Source organism: Somniosus microcephalus, chromosome 13 (genome assembly GCF_052327205.1).
Source record: "Somniosus microcephalus isolate GS21.2 chromosome 13, FLI_Smic_1.0, whole genome shotgun sequence".
In the NCBI taxonomy this organism is placed as follows: Eukaryota; Metazoa; Chordata; class Chondrichthyes; order Squaliformes; family Somniosidae; genus Somniosus; species Somniosus microcephalus.
Window position 1 is genome coordinate 41,346,101 of NC_140999.1, and position 18,499 is coordinate 41,364,599.

At 44.7% G+C, this 18,499-nt stretch overlaps 1 protein-coding gene across 1 annotated transcript; it reads right to left on the minus strand.

The window, feature by feature from the left end:
• Nucleotides 1–3,357: 3,357 nt before the first annotated feature.
• On the minus strand, nt 3,358–17,312 carry LOC147108258 (uncharacterized). Its single transcript, XM_086006032.1, has 2 exons — nt 17,147–17,312; nt 3,358–4,872 (listed from the first exon to the last, which is right to left on the minus strand). The coding sequence occupies exons 1-2, from the start codon at nt 17,271–17,273 to the stop codon at nt 3,464–3,466; spliced, it is 1,536 nt and encodes a 511-aa protein (XP_085862158.1). The 5' UTR covers nt 17,274–17,312; the 3' UTR covers nt 3,358–3,463.
• Nucleotides 17,313–18,499: the final 1,187 nt, after the last annotated feature.

The following is an 18,499-nucleotide window of genomic DNA, read 5'->3' on the forward strand; positions in this document are numbered from 1 at the left end:
GGAGAAAACGATTGCAGTCCTACGGACCATATTTGCCAGGAACGGCTTGCCAGAGCAGATTTGCTCTGATAACGGACCACAGTTTGTGTCCGAAGAGTTTCGGAAATTTATGAGAAGGAATGGGGTACGGCATTACACATCCGCCCCGTATCATCCAGCCACAAATGGATTGGCTGAGAGGTTCGTACAAACCTTTAAAAAGGCAGTAAGGGCCATGTGCGATGACGACATTCCACTGCAGCATAAGGTGGACAATTTCCTGTTAGCCTACAGAAATGCAACACATGCAGTTACCAACCAGACCCCGGCCATGATGTTCTTTAACCGAAGGTTGAGATCTCGTCTGGATTTGCTCAGACCAAATGTGCGAAGAAATGTGGAGAATAAGCAATTCCAGCACATCAATGAGAAGCCGACAAGGAGCTTCAATGTAGGGCAACCAGTCTTGGCCCGCGACTACCAAACAGAGAAATGGCAACCAGGAACGATATGCACACGGCAGGGGCCACTAATGTACACAGTGGATGTTGGGGAGAACATTGTGAGACGCCATGTCGACCAGATCCTAGCGTCACAGAAACGAGTCAACCCCATGTCTCGCGTATCTGGTGATGAACCCGACATACAGGTAGCATATGCCCCAGAAACAGTCGCATCGGAAGCTGATGAACCAACCAACGACAGGGGGGCAGTATCACCTCCGCACCAAGAGCAAGACACTCAGGAAAGGCACTATCCAGAAAGGATCAGGAAGCCGCCCCAAAGACTGAATTTATAAATGGACTATTTTCAGTTAATGTTGCATGTTAAAAGTGTTAACTGTTAAATGAATGTTATGGTACTGTTAATCTAAAAGGGGAGGAATTGTAGTGTATGTACCTTTCAGGGGAGAACTACTTTTTACAGCTCCTGTATACTGTAGTACCGGCAGTGACCACACCTGTATATAAACCCTGAGTAGGGATCTGTACTTTTAGTTTTAGAGTAATCTTCATCCAGTAAACACCTGTTGATTGTTCCTCTGCAGTCTCTGTCTATAAATTGAAGGACACCATACAGCAAGATTCAAGGATTTAACAGTCGCGAGCTGTCAAAAGTTGCAGCATTCAGCTTTCTGTTCTGGAGAGATCTCTAAATCAGCCTGAGAGGAAGGAATTAACAAAGAGCTGTCAAACACTGATATTTCATCTGTCAAAAGCTCTTGACAGATGAAATGTTAATCTGTGACGTCACCTGTTGCCGGGTAGCCCTTAATTGGCCTGCTGAACCCGCTGGGCAGGCTCAACAAGGCCAATCAAGTGAAAATCAAGTGGGTTGGGCACAACTTGATGGAGGTGGGACTACAACCCCAAAAGTTGTAGTCCCGCCTCCTACACGCCTCCAGTATCAAAATCCAGCCCAGTTTGTGTCTGTGTTTTACTTCAGAGCTCTAAAGACTGCCTATGCCCTTTCTCAGCTAGACGGGGAATCAAAGGCTTGACCTCTGACCCTCCCTAGCTCTCTATGCCTGGTCTAGCTGCCAATTACGCTTGCTACTGCCCTCCTGGGAATGGGGCCTGGTCAGCCAAACCCCACTGAGCTCACATGAATAAAGTCATTCCAACACAACGTGTGTAAATGTTTACTGGAATGTCTTTAACAAACTTCCATCATCTCAAGCTAATGTGTTATCACTTTTAACAAATACCTCATCTGATTCCAATCCACATTCCTGGAAACTGTATGTTGTGGATTTAATCCCTTGTAAGCTAAATTTAATTTAATAACGTCATCCTACTATGAATCGATCCAAAATCCCTGCTGGATGAAATAGTCACAAATTACAAGTATAAAATTTGCAATTATAAAAAAACTGACAGTTAAACATTAGTGCCCCATTTGTTAGCTTTTATACTACAAATATTTTTCTACAAATTCTAAGGAACCAACTTATTGTGAGTTCTGACATGTCCATATCTGTTGAGAAATTAAAATATTCACATCTAACCTCCAGTACAGACATCAGTGAGCATGTGCATAAGTGAACTATAGACATTTACAGCACAGAAGGAGACCTTTCGACCCATCGTGGCTGTGCTGGCTGCTAAATAATCCAAAACTAATCCCACTTCCTGTTCTCACCCCATTGCCCTGCATCTGCCTTTGCTTCCAATATTTACCTACTCTTTGCTTTTAAAAGGCAGTGGTCTGTATGGTGGGTCACGCGACAAAACTGTTGTTTAAAAAAGGTTACCATTAGATCGCCCATTGTGTCAAACAAACATTCCACTAATGTTGGATACTAGGTCCATTTAGTTTAATCAGATACATGCAGAGAGTTCTCAATGACTAGTCATCGAAATTCTGAATAGATCGAATCACAGGTCCAGGGTTTAAACTCATTAGTAGGATTATAGATAGGTCTGCAATTGGTGACTTAACATCAAGGGGGAGAAATTGGGTATGTTGCGCCACCTATTAGCGCCTAAAGAGGGCAGTCAGTGGCTGTAGCGCCACTGGCCACGCCTCCCGCGATATTCAGCGGGGGCGCTAATGGTGGCATTAGCCTGTTGCGCTGTGCTGCCACCGATTATGTCATCGGTGTGCGCAGCGCCCCATTAGCGCCCCGATCGCGATATTTGGTAGCGAACACCGCTGTAGCGCCATTCGCTACCCGCGCCCAGTTCACGGGGCCTTGCTGTGCCGGCAGTGGCGCAAGTTAAGGTGGAGGTGCGGGGCGGCCGCCTGCCAGCACCTCCATCCCCAGCCTCCTGACCCCCCCCCCCGCCCCCCGCAGCATTGCCGGCTGTTTCCCGAGAGCCCAGCACTTCTCCTCGGTGCCGGGCTCTTTTGCCGGCACTCGCGATCGGGGATCGCGCTGTTGCAGGCCCCTCCCCCTTAACAATGGGAGGAAGGCCTGCAGTACCGCAGCGTGCCGTGCCGCAGCGTGTGGTGCTGCGGCATGTTGCGCTGCAATATTCAGTTTCAGCGCCCTAAGAGGGACACGGAGCGCCTCGAGCCTCGCCCCATCTCCCTCTAGGGGCACTGAAACTGAATTTCTGACGTTCGTTAATGCTCCGAACGCTGCGCAAAAATCAGCGCCCAGGCGAACTTGGCACCACTTTGGCGCCTCAACCCAATTTCTAGGCCCAAGAGTCTGGTTTATATCATATTCATTTTACAAAAAATAGCTATTATAAATGTGGAAGATACTTTAATACCTCTGACATCTTTAGAGAAGCAGCTTTCACCTCTCAATAGAAGATGTTGCCCGTTATTTTCAAATCCTGTGATTGGGGATCAAAGTTACAAATCATGGATGTCGACCATACATTCTCCTGCCACTATAGAATTAGCAACCACCTTTAAAGAATTTTTATCACAAATTATTTATTTGCACATACACAATTAAAATATGTTTTTATTGTATCAGAGTGGACTTCAAAATATCACCATAAAGTCAATTTGATCTCAAATTGAATATTCACTGGTCTTCAATCCCTAGACGTTTTTTCATTGTAGCAGACATTGAAACTGCACAGAACTCCTGAACTGCTTCCAGAGCTGCAGAATCAGCAATCCTGCACTTCTTAGACACAGGGTGTGAGATCATATCAGTAGAATGCCGCTTTTCCTTTTTGACAGAGTCACGAACAATTTTTGTGGCAATATCAGTTCCTGGAGATGACTCTCCAAGCTTTGGTAAGGTAACCACACCTGAGTTGCAACTGTTATCTTTTACAGTGCCATAAAATGGCATGTGTGGGTTCCAGTTTGATATCTCATCATTGAACAGACCGTAAATGCTGACACTGTAAAAAAAATCCATGGTTGTGATTATGTCTGCAATCTCAGGTACTTCATAATCAGAGGACATCAGCTCTTTGGGCAGTGCCAGGAGTCCCATGCTGTCTTCAAAACTTTTTTCAAATGTCAGAGACAGATCAGACATTTCACCCCAGGGGATCTCCATGGCATTTGCGACATCTTCAGCTGTATTATTTTCTTCCGTATTATCCTGGCTGATCTCGCTATCTGTTCTGGATTCATTTACATCTGCACCACTAGAAGGTTTTCCTGACACTGTAACAGGTGAATTGTTCAGTGATGCATTGTGAAAGGGGATACAATCAAACATCTTCATGGCATCTTCTAATGAAACCTCATCAGGCAGTGCATCTGACACTTGAGCAGCTGGACTCCCAGAGTCTTTGCCCTTGTTTGCTGTTCTTTCATTGGAAATAAGTTCATGTAACTCTTCTTCACTCACTGCATCCAGTGCAGCAAGCATTTGCTCCTCATCATCCATTAACTGGGTTTTATTACCGGTTGGAGAAACTATGCATTTTTGCTTTTCCTGTTCACTATTAGAGGTAGGACTGAGGTTTGAGATCAGTTGATCAGAAGCATTTTCCTGAACTGGCGTATCTACAGGGGTTTCTTTACTCCTTGCATCCTCAGACTTCAAAGCTTTTGGAGGCTGATTGCTTTGGTTTTGTCTTGGGTTATGATGCTGTTGCAATTGAACCTGATGTTGTCTCAATTCATTTTGAAACCTTGCAGGAACATGGGGCACATGAGTTTTATCATTAAAAGGAAATAATGGACCAGAGTATGTGAATTGGTTTCTTCCCGGATGCAAAATTGAGGTTTGTTGATAGTAGACTTGGGGTGGTTGGTAAATGGTATTGCTTTGGTCAGATGGTGAACAGTATAATGGGGAAAGGTACTGAAGGTCAGGGTGTGTAGGGATTGGTGCTGCTGTGTTTAAAATAAAGTTATGACCGTAATATGGTGAGGCAAGTCGAGGTGGCAATTCACAGTGGGTTCCATTATTCCTAATATTGTGTATTCTGGGGTCATACAGACAGCCACATGGAGCTACATGGAATCCTGTAAGAAGAAACAAAATTCAAAAATCTACTTTACACTTTTATAAATAATGGAACAATTTTCTCAATACTTTTAGCTTACAGATACATGCATAACCTTATAGGTACATATCTATATCTTACAGGTATCTATCTATACTTGGAGGTGTATATGTATACCTTATGGGTACTTATCCATATTTTGCATATATATATGTATACTTTACAGGTACTTATCTATACCAGATTTATTATTTTACACATTTATGAAGACAATGGGGCTGATTTTCAGCTGTAGCACGCTTCATACTGCCTACCCAATGGCACGAGGGAGAGGCCCAAACCATTTTCATAGTGTAGGGTTCTCAAAATTCCCACATTCCCCAAAGTTAGTAATAAAGGGACCCTGAAGGACAAAGTTATTAATAAGGGTACCCTAAAGAAAATGGCTTCTGGACCTCGTGGCAGAAGCCTGCAAGATTGGAAAGCAGGACCCTGCAAACACAGCAGGTCAAATGACATGCCTGGGCCTGTGAGAGACTTGTTATTTCTGAAGCCAGACAACTAGATAATGCAGAATACACATTCTTCATTTTGAAACAAATCAACTCAGGAAAGATTTAATCTTGAACCCATCAAACCTTTGCATAAATAATCGGTTACAGTTCGAAGTAGCTACCAAGCCAGGAAGACGCCGGTTAAACATTATGAATAACAAACACCCACGATATTAAAGCCATTTAGCAACGAGACAACCACCCCAAAAGCAGTTAAGGTGAACGACTATAATCATCTTAGATGATCCCGCCAAAATTAGACAAAGAACTAACCCTGATTTGGCGCGCAAATAACGAACCTCCGAAATAGTACAATTGTAGGCCCACCGGTAACCAAATGTGTGCAGCAAGAGGGCAAGCGAGGCGAGATGAACGGCAAGGCCGACGAGCAAGTAGAGAAGGGCAGCGTGGAGAAGCGTTGGGGATGAGCAAGCACACACTCAGGTCCAGAGATACTCGAAACTCAAAGAAGCAGAACGACCACGAGCACCGCGGTAACAAAGGGCCGGGTAAACCATACCTTCAGATCATTACCACTGCACAGGTAGTGATCTAGGCCACCGCGACCGAGCTAACACCAAAGACCGCCAACCGAGCCCCAACCGCAACAAAACCTCGATGACCAGACCGCCACCAGAAGAACAAAACCCGAAGTTTTCCACTCTACAAGGTAAAGTACCCAACAAAGACTTTACTCCCTATCTCTAACGGAGAAAAGAGGGTACTTTACTCAGACGACTCCACCACCGCGCCCTGGGACCAAGTGACAACGGCAGGCCTCAAAGGACACAAAGAGTGAACCCCCAAAACCGCAACCGGCTTAGTCAACAGGATTCGACCTGTCCAGAAACCCCTATTGGTGAGCATAATCCCTGGCCCCTTACAGCACAATTTAGTTAGATATTGGGGGTGGGACAAGGGTAGGGGGATTATTACTGTGATTTTTCCCTCGATGTGCCGTGTGTTCCCCATTCCTAATTAAGTGTACTCTTGTATGCCTGTAACTATTCTAGTAATTCTCAGTGTTGTGATTTGATTGTGCCTTTAATAAAAAATACAGTTTTCTTGCACCAAACCAGTTGTCTACTCCAATTCTGTATCGCCGCCTGTACCTAAGTCCAGTGTCTAGAACCCAGGGGTGTGGGAGCGATTCGAACCACTCAAAACCCAGTCAGGGGCAAAGCTGACTGCACACATGCCACCCCCTACAATGGCCAGGCCTTATTTTAATGTGATTGACGAGCCACCAGTGCTCAATGAGCATGGACAGGCACCTCATAGATCTGGGGAGCAGGAAATCCAGACGCTCCTCCACGGAGCCAAGCCAGAAGTCATCACTTAAAGAGAGGGAGACAATTCCTGGGGTGGAGGGAGCACATGGGGACCAGCAGTAAGCTGGAATTTTTCTGTGGGACCAGGAGGATTATTCATGCTCCTTCCAGTGCAAAAATCTTTGCCACAGGCTTTTTTGAAGCGTTTCTGGAACAGCCTGCAGCAGTTCTTTAAGGACCACTGGTTTGGCCACTCTATGTTTATTATCACTGGGTGGAGCATGCACAGTGCACACATTGATATCTGTAACTTGTGTTGTGGTCCTACAAATGGTATAGGACTCCAATTTAAATATTTAGACTCCAATTTAAATATTTGTATAAGGCGAACTCAAAAATTGAGTCAGACGGGCCTCGGCCAGATAGTGCGTGGTAGTTTTTATTTTTAAATTTGTTTGTCTACTGCCACAATTTTCAGGATAAACAAGGCAGTAGGCTATAGGCAAAATTGTCCCCGATGAGTCTGTGCATTAACGAGAGACATTCCATGTTGTTAGCCCATTGCCACTGTCAGAGAAAGATTTCAATGTGGAGCCAGAAAATAACTAGTCTTCGACGTGGAATGATGAAATAGCTAATGGAGGAATCTGTGACTGTGGTTATACTGTAGCTCCCAATCTAAGAACAGTAGCATATAAGTCTTCAGAATTTATATTAAGGTTTTACAATGCATTGGTCAAACCACACTGACAGTATTGTGTTCAATTCTGGACACCACATTACAAAAAGATGTACAGTGCTTGTATTAGAAAAGGTATGGAAAAGACCTCAAATTAATAGCTACAATTTCAATTCCAACCTGGCAACACCTTATTTAGAAAGAAGGAAATGACTTGCATTTATATAGTGCCTTTCATGACCTCAGGACATCCCAAAGCGCTTTACAGCCAATTAAGGACTTTGTGCAGTATAGACACTGTTGTAAGGTAGGAATTGCAGCAGCTAATTTGAGCACAGCAAGGTCTCACAAACAGCAATGAGATGATTACCAGATAATCTGTTTTAGTGATGTTGCTTGAGGGATAAATATTGGCCAGGATACCAGGGAAAACGCCCCTGCTCTTCGAATAGTACCATGGAATATTTTACATCTATCTAAGAGGGCAGACGGGACCTCGGTTTAACATCTCATCTGAAAGACAGCAGCTCTGACAGTGCAGCACTCCCTCAGTACTGCACGGAAGTGTCAGCCTGGATTATGTGTTCAAGTCTCTGGAGTGGGACCTGAGCCCATGACCTTCTGACTCAGAGGCGAGAGTGCTAGGCTTTGGGCAGGTGCCACGCACACTTCACGCCCATTTTAGCCACAGATTGAAAATCTTCTCCATGGTTTCTTAAAGGATGAATTAGCAACCAAATTATCCAAATGCGAAACATAAAGTGAAGAAAGCCATTTAGTCCATCCAAGTTCATCCATGCAGCGAGTCTCTGCAGCCCACCCCCCCGTCCAATCCCAGAATCCAGCCGTTTCTTTCATAGATATAAGGTTTTTGCTTCCATTTACTGGCCCAGAAATCCAGGTGCATGCTGATCATTCTCATTTGTGTGAAGTTTTCTGATATTCCTAAATTTGCTTTTTTCTTGTTTGAAGTTGCACTCCCCCACTGCCCTTTTTCTCAGTCACCCCTTGTTATAATGTTTTACCTGCTGATTCGAGACAGTCTGAAGCAGCTTATTGTGATATTGGAGTGCTTCACCATTCTCCATATAAATAGCCTGATATTGACAGTAAAATACAGATTATTTATGTGGAAAATTATGAATTCTTCCATATTTCACCATCCTGCACAAACCCACAATATCAAAAAAGCTAAACTCCAAAACATTTTGCACATTGTAAAACAATCAGAGTCTCCATCAAATGACTCCAATCCCTGGATGCAGCTGAAAAACAGTTTATGATGTAAATTAATCTCAAATTGATTCTTTTACTTTATTTTTTTTAAATCCCAGTAAAGGGCCAGGGCACATAGTGCAGGACAGCACCGTGGTTGTAAAGAGTAGGATAGAAGACCAGATCAATGGAAAGGTAGTGATTGGGTGGCACCAATGTTGGGTTTTAAAAGCTTGAAGATTGCAGGAGGAAAACTGAGAGATGTAAGAAGTTCCACAGATTGAGCTTGAGTAATAATTGGTGCAAAATGTCTTGATTTATAGTTAAGGGAGAATGAATAAAAAGATAGCCAGTGTTTAGCCACCAATCAACATGTGTGGTATACAGACCAGTGGTTCATTCTCATCAGTTTATGTCTCCACTTTCTTTAAAAATGCTTTTGAGAGAAGACTGGCTCAATTTCCCATCCTTTCCCTTTCCTGCGGCATTGACATGGACATGCTGGATTATGGTTCCCTGTGTGGTTGCAAAGCTCTACTATCTCACTTACCTAGCCATTCTTGATAGACAGACCAGATAGTGAATGTCAGTACATTATTCAACCATAGAAGGCACCACAGTCAAGCTTGATCATGTCAATACACTCAAAATTTCAGTAAGGGTCACAGGATAGTGATCAGGGGTGGGAACCTTGGCTGATCTTTTGAAACTCTATTCCAGGGATATTGAGACAAGTGGTAGCACCCCATTGCCAGCCCAGCTGAGACAGGCTGATTCAGCATAGGTCAAGAAGGAATTAAACCTGTGATGTTCCTGATCTGTATGGGTCAGTGTTGCCCACAAGGTGCATTGGGGAGCTACTAGTTCATCATTTTTAAACTATGCCCTACTTCTATTTTTATTGTAAAAAAGTAGTTTATTTAAACTTTTACTCTTTTTTCATCAATAGGAAGAAAGGAACTTGCATTTATATAGTGCTTTTCACAATCTCATAGAAACATAGAAACATAGAAGATAGGAGCAGGAGTAGGCCATTCGGCCCTTCAAGCCTGCTCTGCCATTCAATGAGATCATGGCTGATCATCCAAATTCAGTACCCTGTCCCTGCCTTCTCCCCATATCCCTTGATCCCTTTAGCCTTAAGAAATATATCCAACTCTTTCTTGAATATATTTAATGAACTGGCCTCCACCGCCCTCTGTGGCAGAGAATTCCACAGGTTCACCACTCTCTGGGTGAAGAAATTCCTCCTCATTTCAGTCCAAAATGGCTTACCCCTTATCCTTAGACTATGACCCCTGGTTCTGGACTCCCCGGCCATCAGAAACATCCTTCCTGCATCTAGTCTGTCCAGGCCTGACAGAATTTTATAGGTTTCGATGAGATCCCCTCTCAATCTTCTAAACTCCAGTGAGTATAAGCCCAATCGACACAATCTCTCCTCATATGTCATTCCTGCCATCCCAGGTATCAGCCTGGTGAATCTTCACTGCACTCCTTCCATGGCAAGAACGTCTTTCCTCAGGTAAGGTGAGCAAAACTGCACACAATACTCAAGGTGCGGTCTCACCAAAGCCCTGTACAACTGTAGCAAGACACCCTTGTTCCTGTACTCGAACCCTCTTGCTACGAAGGCCAACATACCATTTGCCTTCTTAACCGCCTGCTGCACCTGCATGCTTACCTTCAGCAACTGGTGCACAATAACACCCAGGTCTCTTTGCACTTCCCATTCTCCCAATCTATTGCCATTCAAATAATAATCTGCCTTCCTGTTTTTGCCACCAAAGTAGATAACCTCACATTTATCCACATTATAGTGCATTTGCCATGTTTCTGCCCAATCACCCAACCTGTCCAAATCGTACTGGAGTTTCACGACATCCTCCTCACAGCATACCCTCACACCCAGCTTTGTGTCGTCTGCAAATTTGGAGATATTACATCCAATTCCCTCGTCCAGATCATTAATATATATTGTGAACAGCTGGGGTCCTAGGACCGATCCTTGCGGTACCCCACTAGTCACTGCCTACCACTCAGAAAACGACCCGTTTATTCCAACTCTTTGCTTTCTGTCCGCCAACCAGTTCTCTATCCAAGTCAATACCTTGCCCCCAATCCCATGTGCCTTAATTTTGCATGTTAATCTCTTATGTGGGACCTTATCGAAAGCCTTCTGAAAGTCCAAATACACCACATCCACTGGTTCTCCCTTATCTATTTTACCAGTTACATCCTCAAAAAATTCCAGTAGATTAGTCAAGCATGATTTACCTTTTGTAAATCCATGTTGACTTTGTCCGATCCTGTCACTGCTTTCCAAGTGCTCTGCTATTACATCTTTTATAATGGACTCTAGCATTTTCCCCACTACCAATGTCAGGCTTACCGGCCTATAATTCCCCGCTTTTTCTCTACCACCTTTTTTGAATAGTGGGGTAACATTAGCTACCCTCCAAGCCATGGGTATTGTTCCAGAGTCTATCAAGTTCTGGAAGATGACCAGCAATGCATCTACTATTTCTAGGGCCACTTCCTTAAGTACCCTGGGATGTAGATTATCAGGCCCTGGGGATTTATCGGCCTTCAGTCCCATCAATTTTCCTAACACCATTTCCCTACAAATACTGATTTCTTTCAGTTCCACCCTTTCATCAGACCCTATGTTCCCCGGCATCTCTGGGAGGTTATTTGTGTCCTCCTTTGTGAAGACAGAACCAAAATATGTATTTAGTTGGTCTGCCATTTCTTTGTTCCCCATTATAAATTCCCCTGATTCTGACTGCAAGGGACCTACGCTTGACTTCACCAATCTTTTTCTCTTCACATATCTATAAAAGCTTTTACAGTTAGTTTTTAGGTTCCCTGCAAGCTTACTCCCATATTCTATTTTCCCCTTCTTAATTAATCCCTTTGTCCTCCTTTGTTGAATCCTAAACTGCTCCCAATCCTCAGGATTATTGCTTTTTCTGGCCAATTTATATGTCCTCTCTTTGGATCTTATGCTATCCCTAATTTCCCTTGTTAGCCAAGGTTGAGTCACCTTTTTTGTTTTATTTTTATGCCAAACTGGGATGAACAAATTCTGTAGCTCATCCATTCGGTCTTTGAATGTTTGCCATTGCCTATCCACCATCAACCCTTTGAGTGCCATTCCCCAATCAATCCTACCCAACTCGCTCCTCAGACCATCGTAGTTTCCTTTATTTAAATTGAGGACCCTAGTCTCTGAGTCAACTACTTCATTCTCCATCTTAATGAAGAATTTGATCATATTATGATCGCTCCGACCCAAGGGGCCTCGTACAACAAGATTGCTAATTAATCCTTTCTCATTACATAATACCCAGTCTAAGATGGCCTGATCTCTGGTTGGTTCCTCGACATATTGGTCCAGGAAACCATCCCGTAAACACTCCAGGAATTCCTCCTCCACAGTATTGTTACTAATTTGGTTGGCCCAGGACGTACCAAAGTGCTTTACAGCCATTGAGGTATTTTTTGAAGTGTAGTCACTGTTGTAATGTAGGAATTCAAATTGCTTTGGGTGACGTCACCATATGTCAGTCCACAGCCTCATACTAACATAGAAGCTGGTAACTCCAGCTGAAATGAATGCAAAGCCAAAAGTTAACTTAAAAATTACTTTTTATTTTGTTTTGAGAAACCTAGGTGAAGAATCAAGGAACACAGTGGAGGACACCGCCAGAGCTGAAAAGGTAAATCAGAGAGGAGTAATTAGGTAAAAGCCAAAAAGATTATAAGAGAAAGGAAGGATATGGTGTATAAATAGAATGTGTGTTGGCACACTCATGTTGTGGCTAACATAACTTATTCACATATGGCCAGCTGATATAGTTTCCTAAACTAACAGTCCTCAACATGTATCCTCTTGTTTCACTGATTGCATTGCTTGTGGTGTATAATCAGTTACTGTTAGTTATTTGCTTGTGTCCGCTTGGCTCAGTTAGTATGGCTCAGCTTGCCCGAAGATTTTGGATTCAAGTCATATTGGCCCAGAAATTCGGGTCTCCACGGGTGAGTATGCACGGGGTACTCACCCATAAGCCCAATGGAAGTGCCGGTTTCCTGCATGCACTGCGCATGCGTGGGAAACCGGCACTTCCGTTCCCCTGAAAGAAGAGGTTCAGAGGTTGAATACGTACGCAGGAGAGGCTGCGCGTGCGCATTGAACTTACGTTTTTTTTACAGGTTTTCCCAGGAGGATAAGTCTCCAGAAGTTACACATATAAAAAGCAGTCGCAAGGCCTGCTTTTTACAAGGTAAGTGGTGAATTAATTAAAATTAAAACATTTTTTCCACAGGTTTATTATTTTTTAATACTTTAAAGAAAGGTAAGTTTATTTTTAGCCCTGTTAGAAAATAAAATTATCTTTTTCAAAAATTTAAATTATTGTTTAAAATAGCTATTTCATGTAATTTATAGTTTATTTAAAAAATGTGATTCAAAAAAAATTTATTTGAAGATTTAGTGATGTTTTGGGGCCATAGTATTTATAAGTTTGACAGCCCTTCCTGTCAAACTTATGAATGAAGCATTCCCTGCTCTGATTGGCTCCCCATGGCCCACGTGATCCCAGGGTACGCATCAAACTAACTGCGCCCCTGGGATACGCAAGCACTGCGCGCCGGCAGTTGGAGGAGACCCAGGATCGGAATTCCACGGGGGCCCACAGCTCAACGGCCGGCGCGCAAGGTAAGTGCAGGTCGGGGGCTTACACCCGCGGGAAGCCCTCGACCCGAATTTCTGGGCCATTATGGATTTAAGCACATAATCTCGGCTGATGCTCAAGTGCAGTACTGAAGGGGTGCTGCATTGTTGAAGGTGCCATCTTTTGGATGAAATATTAAATGGAGGCCCAGTCTGCCTGCTCAGGTGGATGCAGGAGATTTCATGGCACTATTTGAAGAAGAGCAAGGAGATCTTCTGGTGTCCTGGTCAACATTCCTCTCTCAACCAATACCCCAACAAAACATTCATTCATTCATTTGCTGTTTGTGGGATCTTGCTATAGGCTACTGCATGTGCCTACATAACAACAGTGACTACACTTCTAAACTACTTCATTGATTGTAAACCCCCTTGAGATGTTGTGAGGAGATGGTAGGATGCTATGTAACTGCAATTTCTTGCAGGCCTCATGTCTTGTAAATATTTCATACTTTGAAACAAGCCAGGAGAGAAGGAAAACCAAAGCACCCACAGCTGAACAAAAAAATGAAAGTTACTGAAACAGAAAAACATCAAATAGAACAAAATGAAACATAAAATTTGGAATGCACGAGATGGGGGACACAAAGGATAGGGCATTTATATAAAAGGGTGTGACGAGTGTATTTTTAAATTTGTTTATGGGATGTGGGCGTCGCTGGCAATGCAAGCATTTATTGCCCATCCCTAGTTGCCCTTGAGAAGGTGATGGTGAGCCGCCTTCTTGAACCGCTGCAGTCCATGTGGTGATGGTAATCCCACAGTGCTGTTAGGTAGGGAGTTCCAGGGTTTTGACCCAGTGACAATGAAGGATCGGCGATATACTTCTAAGTCAAGATGGTGTGTGACTTGGAGGGGGTGGTGTTCCCATGCGCCTGCTGCCCTTGTCCTTCTAGGTGGAAGAGGTCGCGGGTTTGGGAGGTGCTGCCGAAGAAGCCTTGGCGAGTTGCTGCAGTGCATCTTGTAGATGGTACACACTGCAGCCATGGTATGCATGTGGTGGAGGGAGGGAATGTTTAAGGTGGTGGATGGGGTGCCAATCAAGTGGGCTGCTTTGTCCTGGATGGTGTCGAGCTTCTTGAGTGTTGTTGGAGCTGCACTCATCCAGGCAAGTGGTGAGTATTCCATCACACTCCTTACTTGTGCCTTGTAGATGGTGGAAAGGCTTTGGAGAGTCAGGAGGTAAGACTCTCGCCGCAGAATACCTAGCCTCTGGCCTGCTCTTGTTGCCACAGTATTTATGTGGCTGGTCCAGTTAAGTTTCTGGTTCATGGTGACCCCCAGGATGTTGATAGTGGGGGATTCGGCAACAGTACAGGTGCACGACCACTTCCGAAAACCGAAAAGCTCCGAAAACCGAATTTTTTTTCGTGGAGCGTCTCTCGGTATTTCCAGTGTAAAAGCTTGAGCAGCTTGCAAGGGAGGGGCCTGCACCAGTGCGATCGGAGATCGCGAGTGCCGGCAAAAGAGCCCGGCACCGAGGAGAAGTGCCGGGCTCTTGGGACACAGCCAGCACTGCCCGGTGGGGGGGGGGTGCTCAGGAGGCCGGGGACGGCGGCACGAGGAGGTGCAGGCAGGTGGCCAGCAAAAAAGCATTATCCGTTCTGAAATCCGAAAAATTCCGAATTCCAAAACACAGCTGGCCCCAAGGGTTTCGGATAAGGGATCATGCACCTGTAATGCCATTGAATGTTAAGGGGAGGTGGTTAGACTCTCGCTTGTTGGAGATGGTCATTGCCTGGCACTTCTGTGGCACGAATGTTACCTGCCACTTATCAGCCCAAGCCTGAACGTCGTCCAGGTCTTGTTGCATGTGGGCACGGACTGCTTCATTATCTGTGGAGTTGCAAATGGCACTGAACACTGTGCAGTCATCAGCGAACATCCCCATTTCTGACCTTATGTTGGAGGGAAGGTCATTGATGAAGCAGTTGAAGATGGTTGGGCCTAGGACACTGCCCTGAGGAACTCCTGCAGTGATGTCCTGGGGCTGTGATGATTGACCTTCAACCACCATCCTTTGTGCTAGGTATGACTCCAGCCAGTGGAGTGTTTTCCCCCTGATTCCCATTGACTTCAGTTTTACTAGGGCTCCTTAATGCCAGACTTGGTCAAATGCTGCCTTGATGTCAAGTGCAGTCACTCTCACCTCACCTCTGGAATTCAGCTCCTTTGTCCATGTTTGCACCAAGGCTGTAATGAGGTCGGGAGCCGAGTGGTCTTGACAGAACCCAAACTGGGCATCAGTGAGCAGGTTATTGGTGAGTAAGTGCCGCTTGATCACACTGTCGATGACACCTTCCATCACTTTGCTGCTGATTGAGAGTAGACTGATGGGGCGGTAATTGGTCGGGTTGGATCTGTCCTGCTTTTTGTGGACAGGACATACTTGGGCAGTTTTCCACATTGTCGGATAGATGCCAGTGTTGTAGCTGTACTGGAACAGCTTGGCTAGAGGTGCGGCTAGTTCTGGAGCACAAGTTTTCAGCATGATAGCCGGGATGTTGTCGGGGCCCATAGCCTTTGCTGTATCCAGTGCGCTCAGCCATTTCTTGATATCACATGGAGTGAATTGAATTGGCTGAAGAATGGCTTCTGTGATGGTGGGGGCCTCGGGAGTAGGCCGATATGGATCATCCACGCGACACTTCTGGCTGAAGTTGGTTACAAACGCTTCAGCCTTGTCTTTGGCACTCATGTGGGCTCCACCATCATTGAGGATGGGGATATTATTGGAGCCTCTTCCAATTAGTTGTTTAATGGTCCACCACCATTCACGACTGGATCTGGCAGGACTGCAGAAGCTTCGCTTCGATCGTGGGATCGCTTAGCATGCATGCAGTCCTGTGTTGCAGCTTCACCACGTTGACACTCCTTTTTAGATATGCCTGCTGCTGCTCCTGTACACTCATTGTTGAACCAGGGTCAGTCCCCTGGCTTGGTGGTGATGGTAGAGCCGGGCCATGAAGTTGTGGTGGAATACAATTCTGCTTCTGCCCCACAGCTGCCCAGTTTTGAGCGGCTAGATCTGTTCTGAATCTATCCCATTTAGCACAGTGGTAGGGCCACAGAACATGCTGGAGGGTGTTCTCAGTGTGAAGATGGGACTTCGTCTCCGCAATCACTGTGCGGTGGTCACTGTTGCCAATGCTGTCATGGACAGATAAGGACGAGGTCAAGTAAGTTTTTCCCCTCTTGTTGGTTCTCTCACCCAGACAGGCAGCTATGTTCTGCTCGGTCAGTGGTGGTGCTACCAAGCCAATCTTGGTGATGGACATTGAAGTCCCCCACACAGAGTACATTCTGTGCCCTTGCTACTCTCAGTGCTTCAGAGGAGTCCTGATTCATCAGCTGAGGGAGGGCGGTAGGTGGTAATCAGGAGGAGGTTTCCTTGCCCATGCTTGACCTGAAGCCATGAGACTTCATGGGACCGAGTCAATGTTGAGGACTCCCAGGGCCACTCCTTCCCGACTGCTGGTGGGACAGGACAGGGATGGTGATGGAGGAGTTCAGGACATTGGCTGAAAGGTATGATTTTGTGGGTATGACTATGAAAGGTCTGATTCTGTGAGTATGACTATGTCAGGCTGTTGCTTGACAGCTCTCCCAATTTTGGCACAAGCCTGGAATCACATATAAGCCAGACTAAAGGACATTAGTGAACCAGATATTAGCTTTTTATTCCAGATTTATTTAATTAACTGAATTTTAATTTCCCAGCTGTTGTGGTGGGACTTGAACTCATGTTTCTGGCCCAGTGACATTACCACTACGCTACCGTTCCCTATGTGTAAAAAGAGTGTAATCATGAAATACAAAGAACTGGAAACACAGCTGACCTTGATGTTCTTGCAGAACGTATCTTGTTGCTGAGCTTGATGGGAACTGGGCTACCGGTTGTCCCGGGAGAGGGAGGTTCGACCTGTGTGAAAATCCCTCGTTCTGAAATCCTGTCGAACGCTGCATTTTGAGTCCACTTTTGCAGTCAGTGAGAAAGCGACTTAATGTGTTAATGACTTACGGTAAAGGTAATGTTTATCGATGGGTCTCCAGGGAGATAGCGTTCCAAAATATAACGAAATGTTCGGAAAATGAACAATTGAGGATTCTAAGGAAGAATTGATAGGTTGCAAACAGTAATTGAAAGTTCTCCCTTGTTTTAACATTCAACAATTAACTAAACTTCCTCACTGTATAAATGTGAAGTAAACGTGAAAAAAACATTTAAATATACAATATTTCCTAAATTTGCTATTATTTGTATTGTTTTTGATAGTGAGATGCATCGTTGATAACACCTTCTGCCAGTAATCCATGATCCTGATTCAAGTAGGCCTTTTCATCAGCCAATTTTTCATTTAGTTGGCCGTCAGGTATTTTATTGCAAGTGGTGATTGTGAGCATTTGTTCCTAAATTTTCCTCAATTCTTCCGTTATTCGGCCTTGGTCTCACTCTCGGCCTGGCTTTAGCTTTTTCTGTGGAGTCTCTTGATGTGCCAATGAGCGCAGTGTGAAGGGCAAAAATATGTTTATGGTTGTGTTTGAGATTAAGGATCTGTAGTTCTAGGCGGTTTAGTTTGTGAACTGTTGTTGGCTCCTGTAGGAGTTTGTAATCTGGAGGGGTGGGTGCTGTAGAAGCTGCCTGGAAAGGCATAATCATTTTTTGTGCAGAAGCTACACTATCCTGATGATGCCTTTCTCATTCTCTGAATCAACTTGTGAGAAGCCGATCTGGAAGTTCTTTATTGCAGCAGATTGGGGCAAGGGATGGCAGACCAAGTGGGATCTTCGGAAGAAGACGGACTCTTTCCAAACCAATAGTGTTAATGTGACTCTGGGGTACTTATTTCCTCCTGGTCTCTTGCCAGAGTGTATGAAATCGAGGCAGAGGGCATGCCTGAAATACTGAATGAGGACTTTGCATCTGTCTTCACAAAAGAAGGGGATGAAGTTAATGTCATAGAGGAAGGGGGAGTAGAGATATTGGATAGGATCAAAATAGATAGAAAGGAGGTGCTAAATAGGTTGGCATCAAAAGTCAACAAATCACCCAGTCCAGATGAGCATCCTAGGTTGCTGAGGGAAGCTAGAATGGAGATAGTGGAAGCTTTGACTACAATCTTTCAATCCTCCTTGGATATTGGAGTGGTGCCAGAGGACTGGAGGATTGCAAATGTTACACCCCTGTTCAA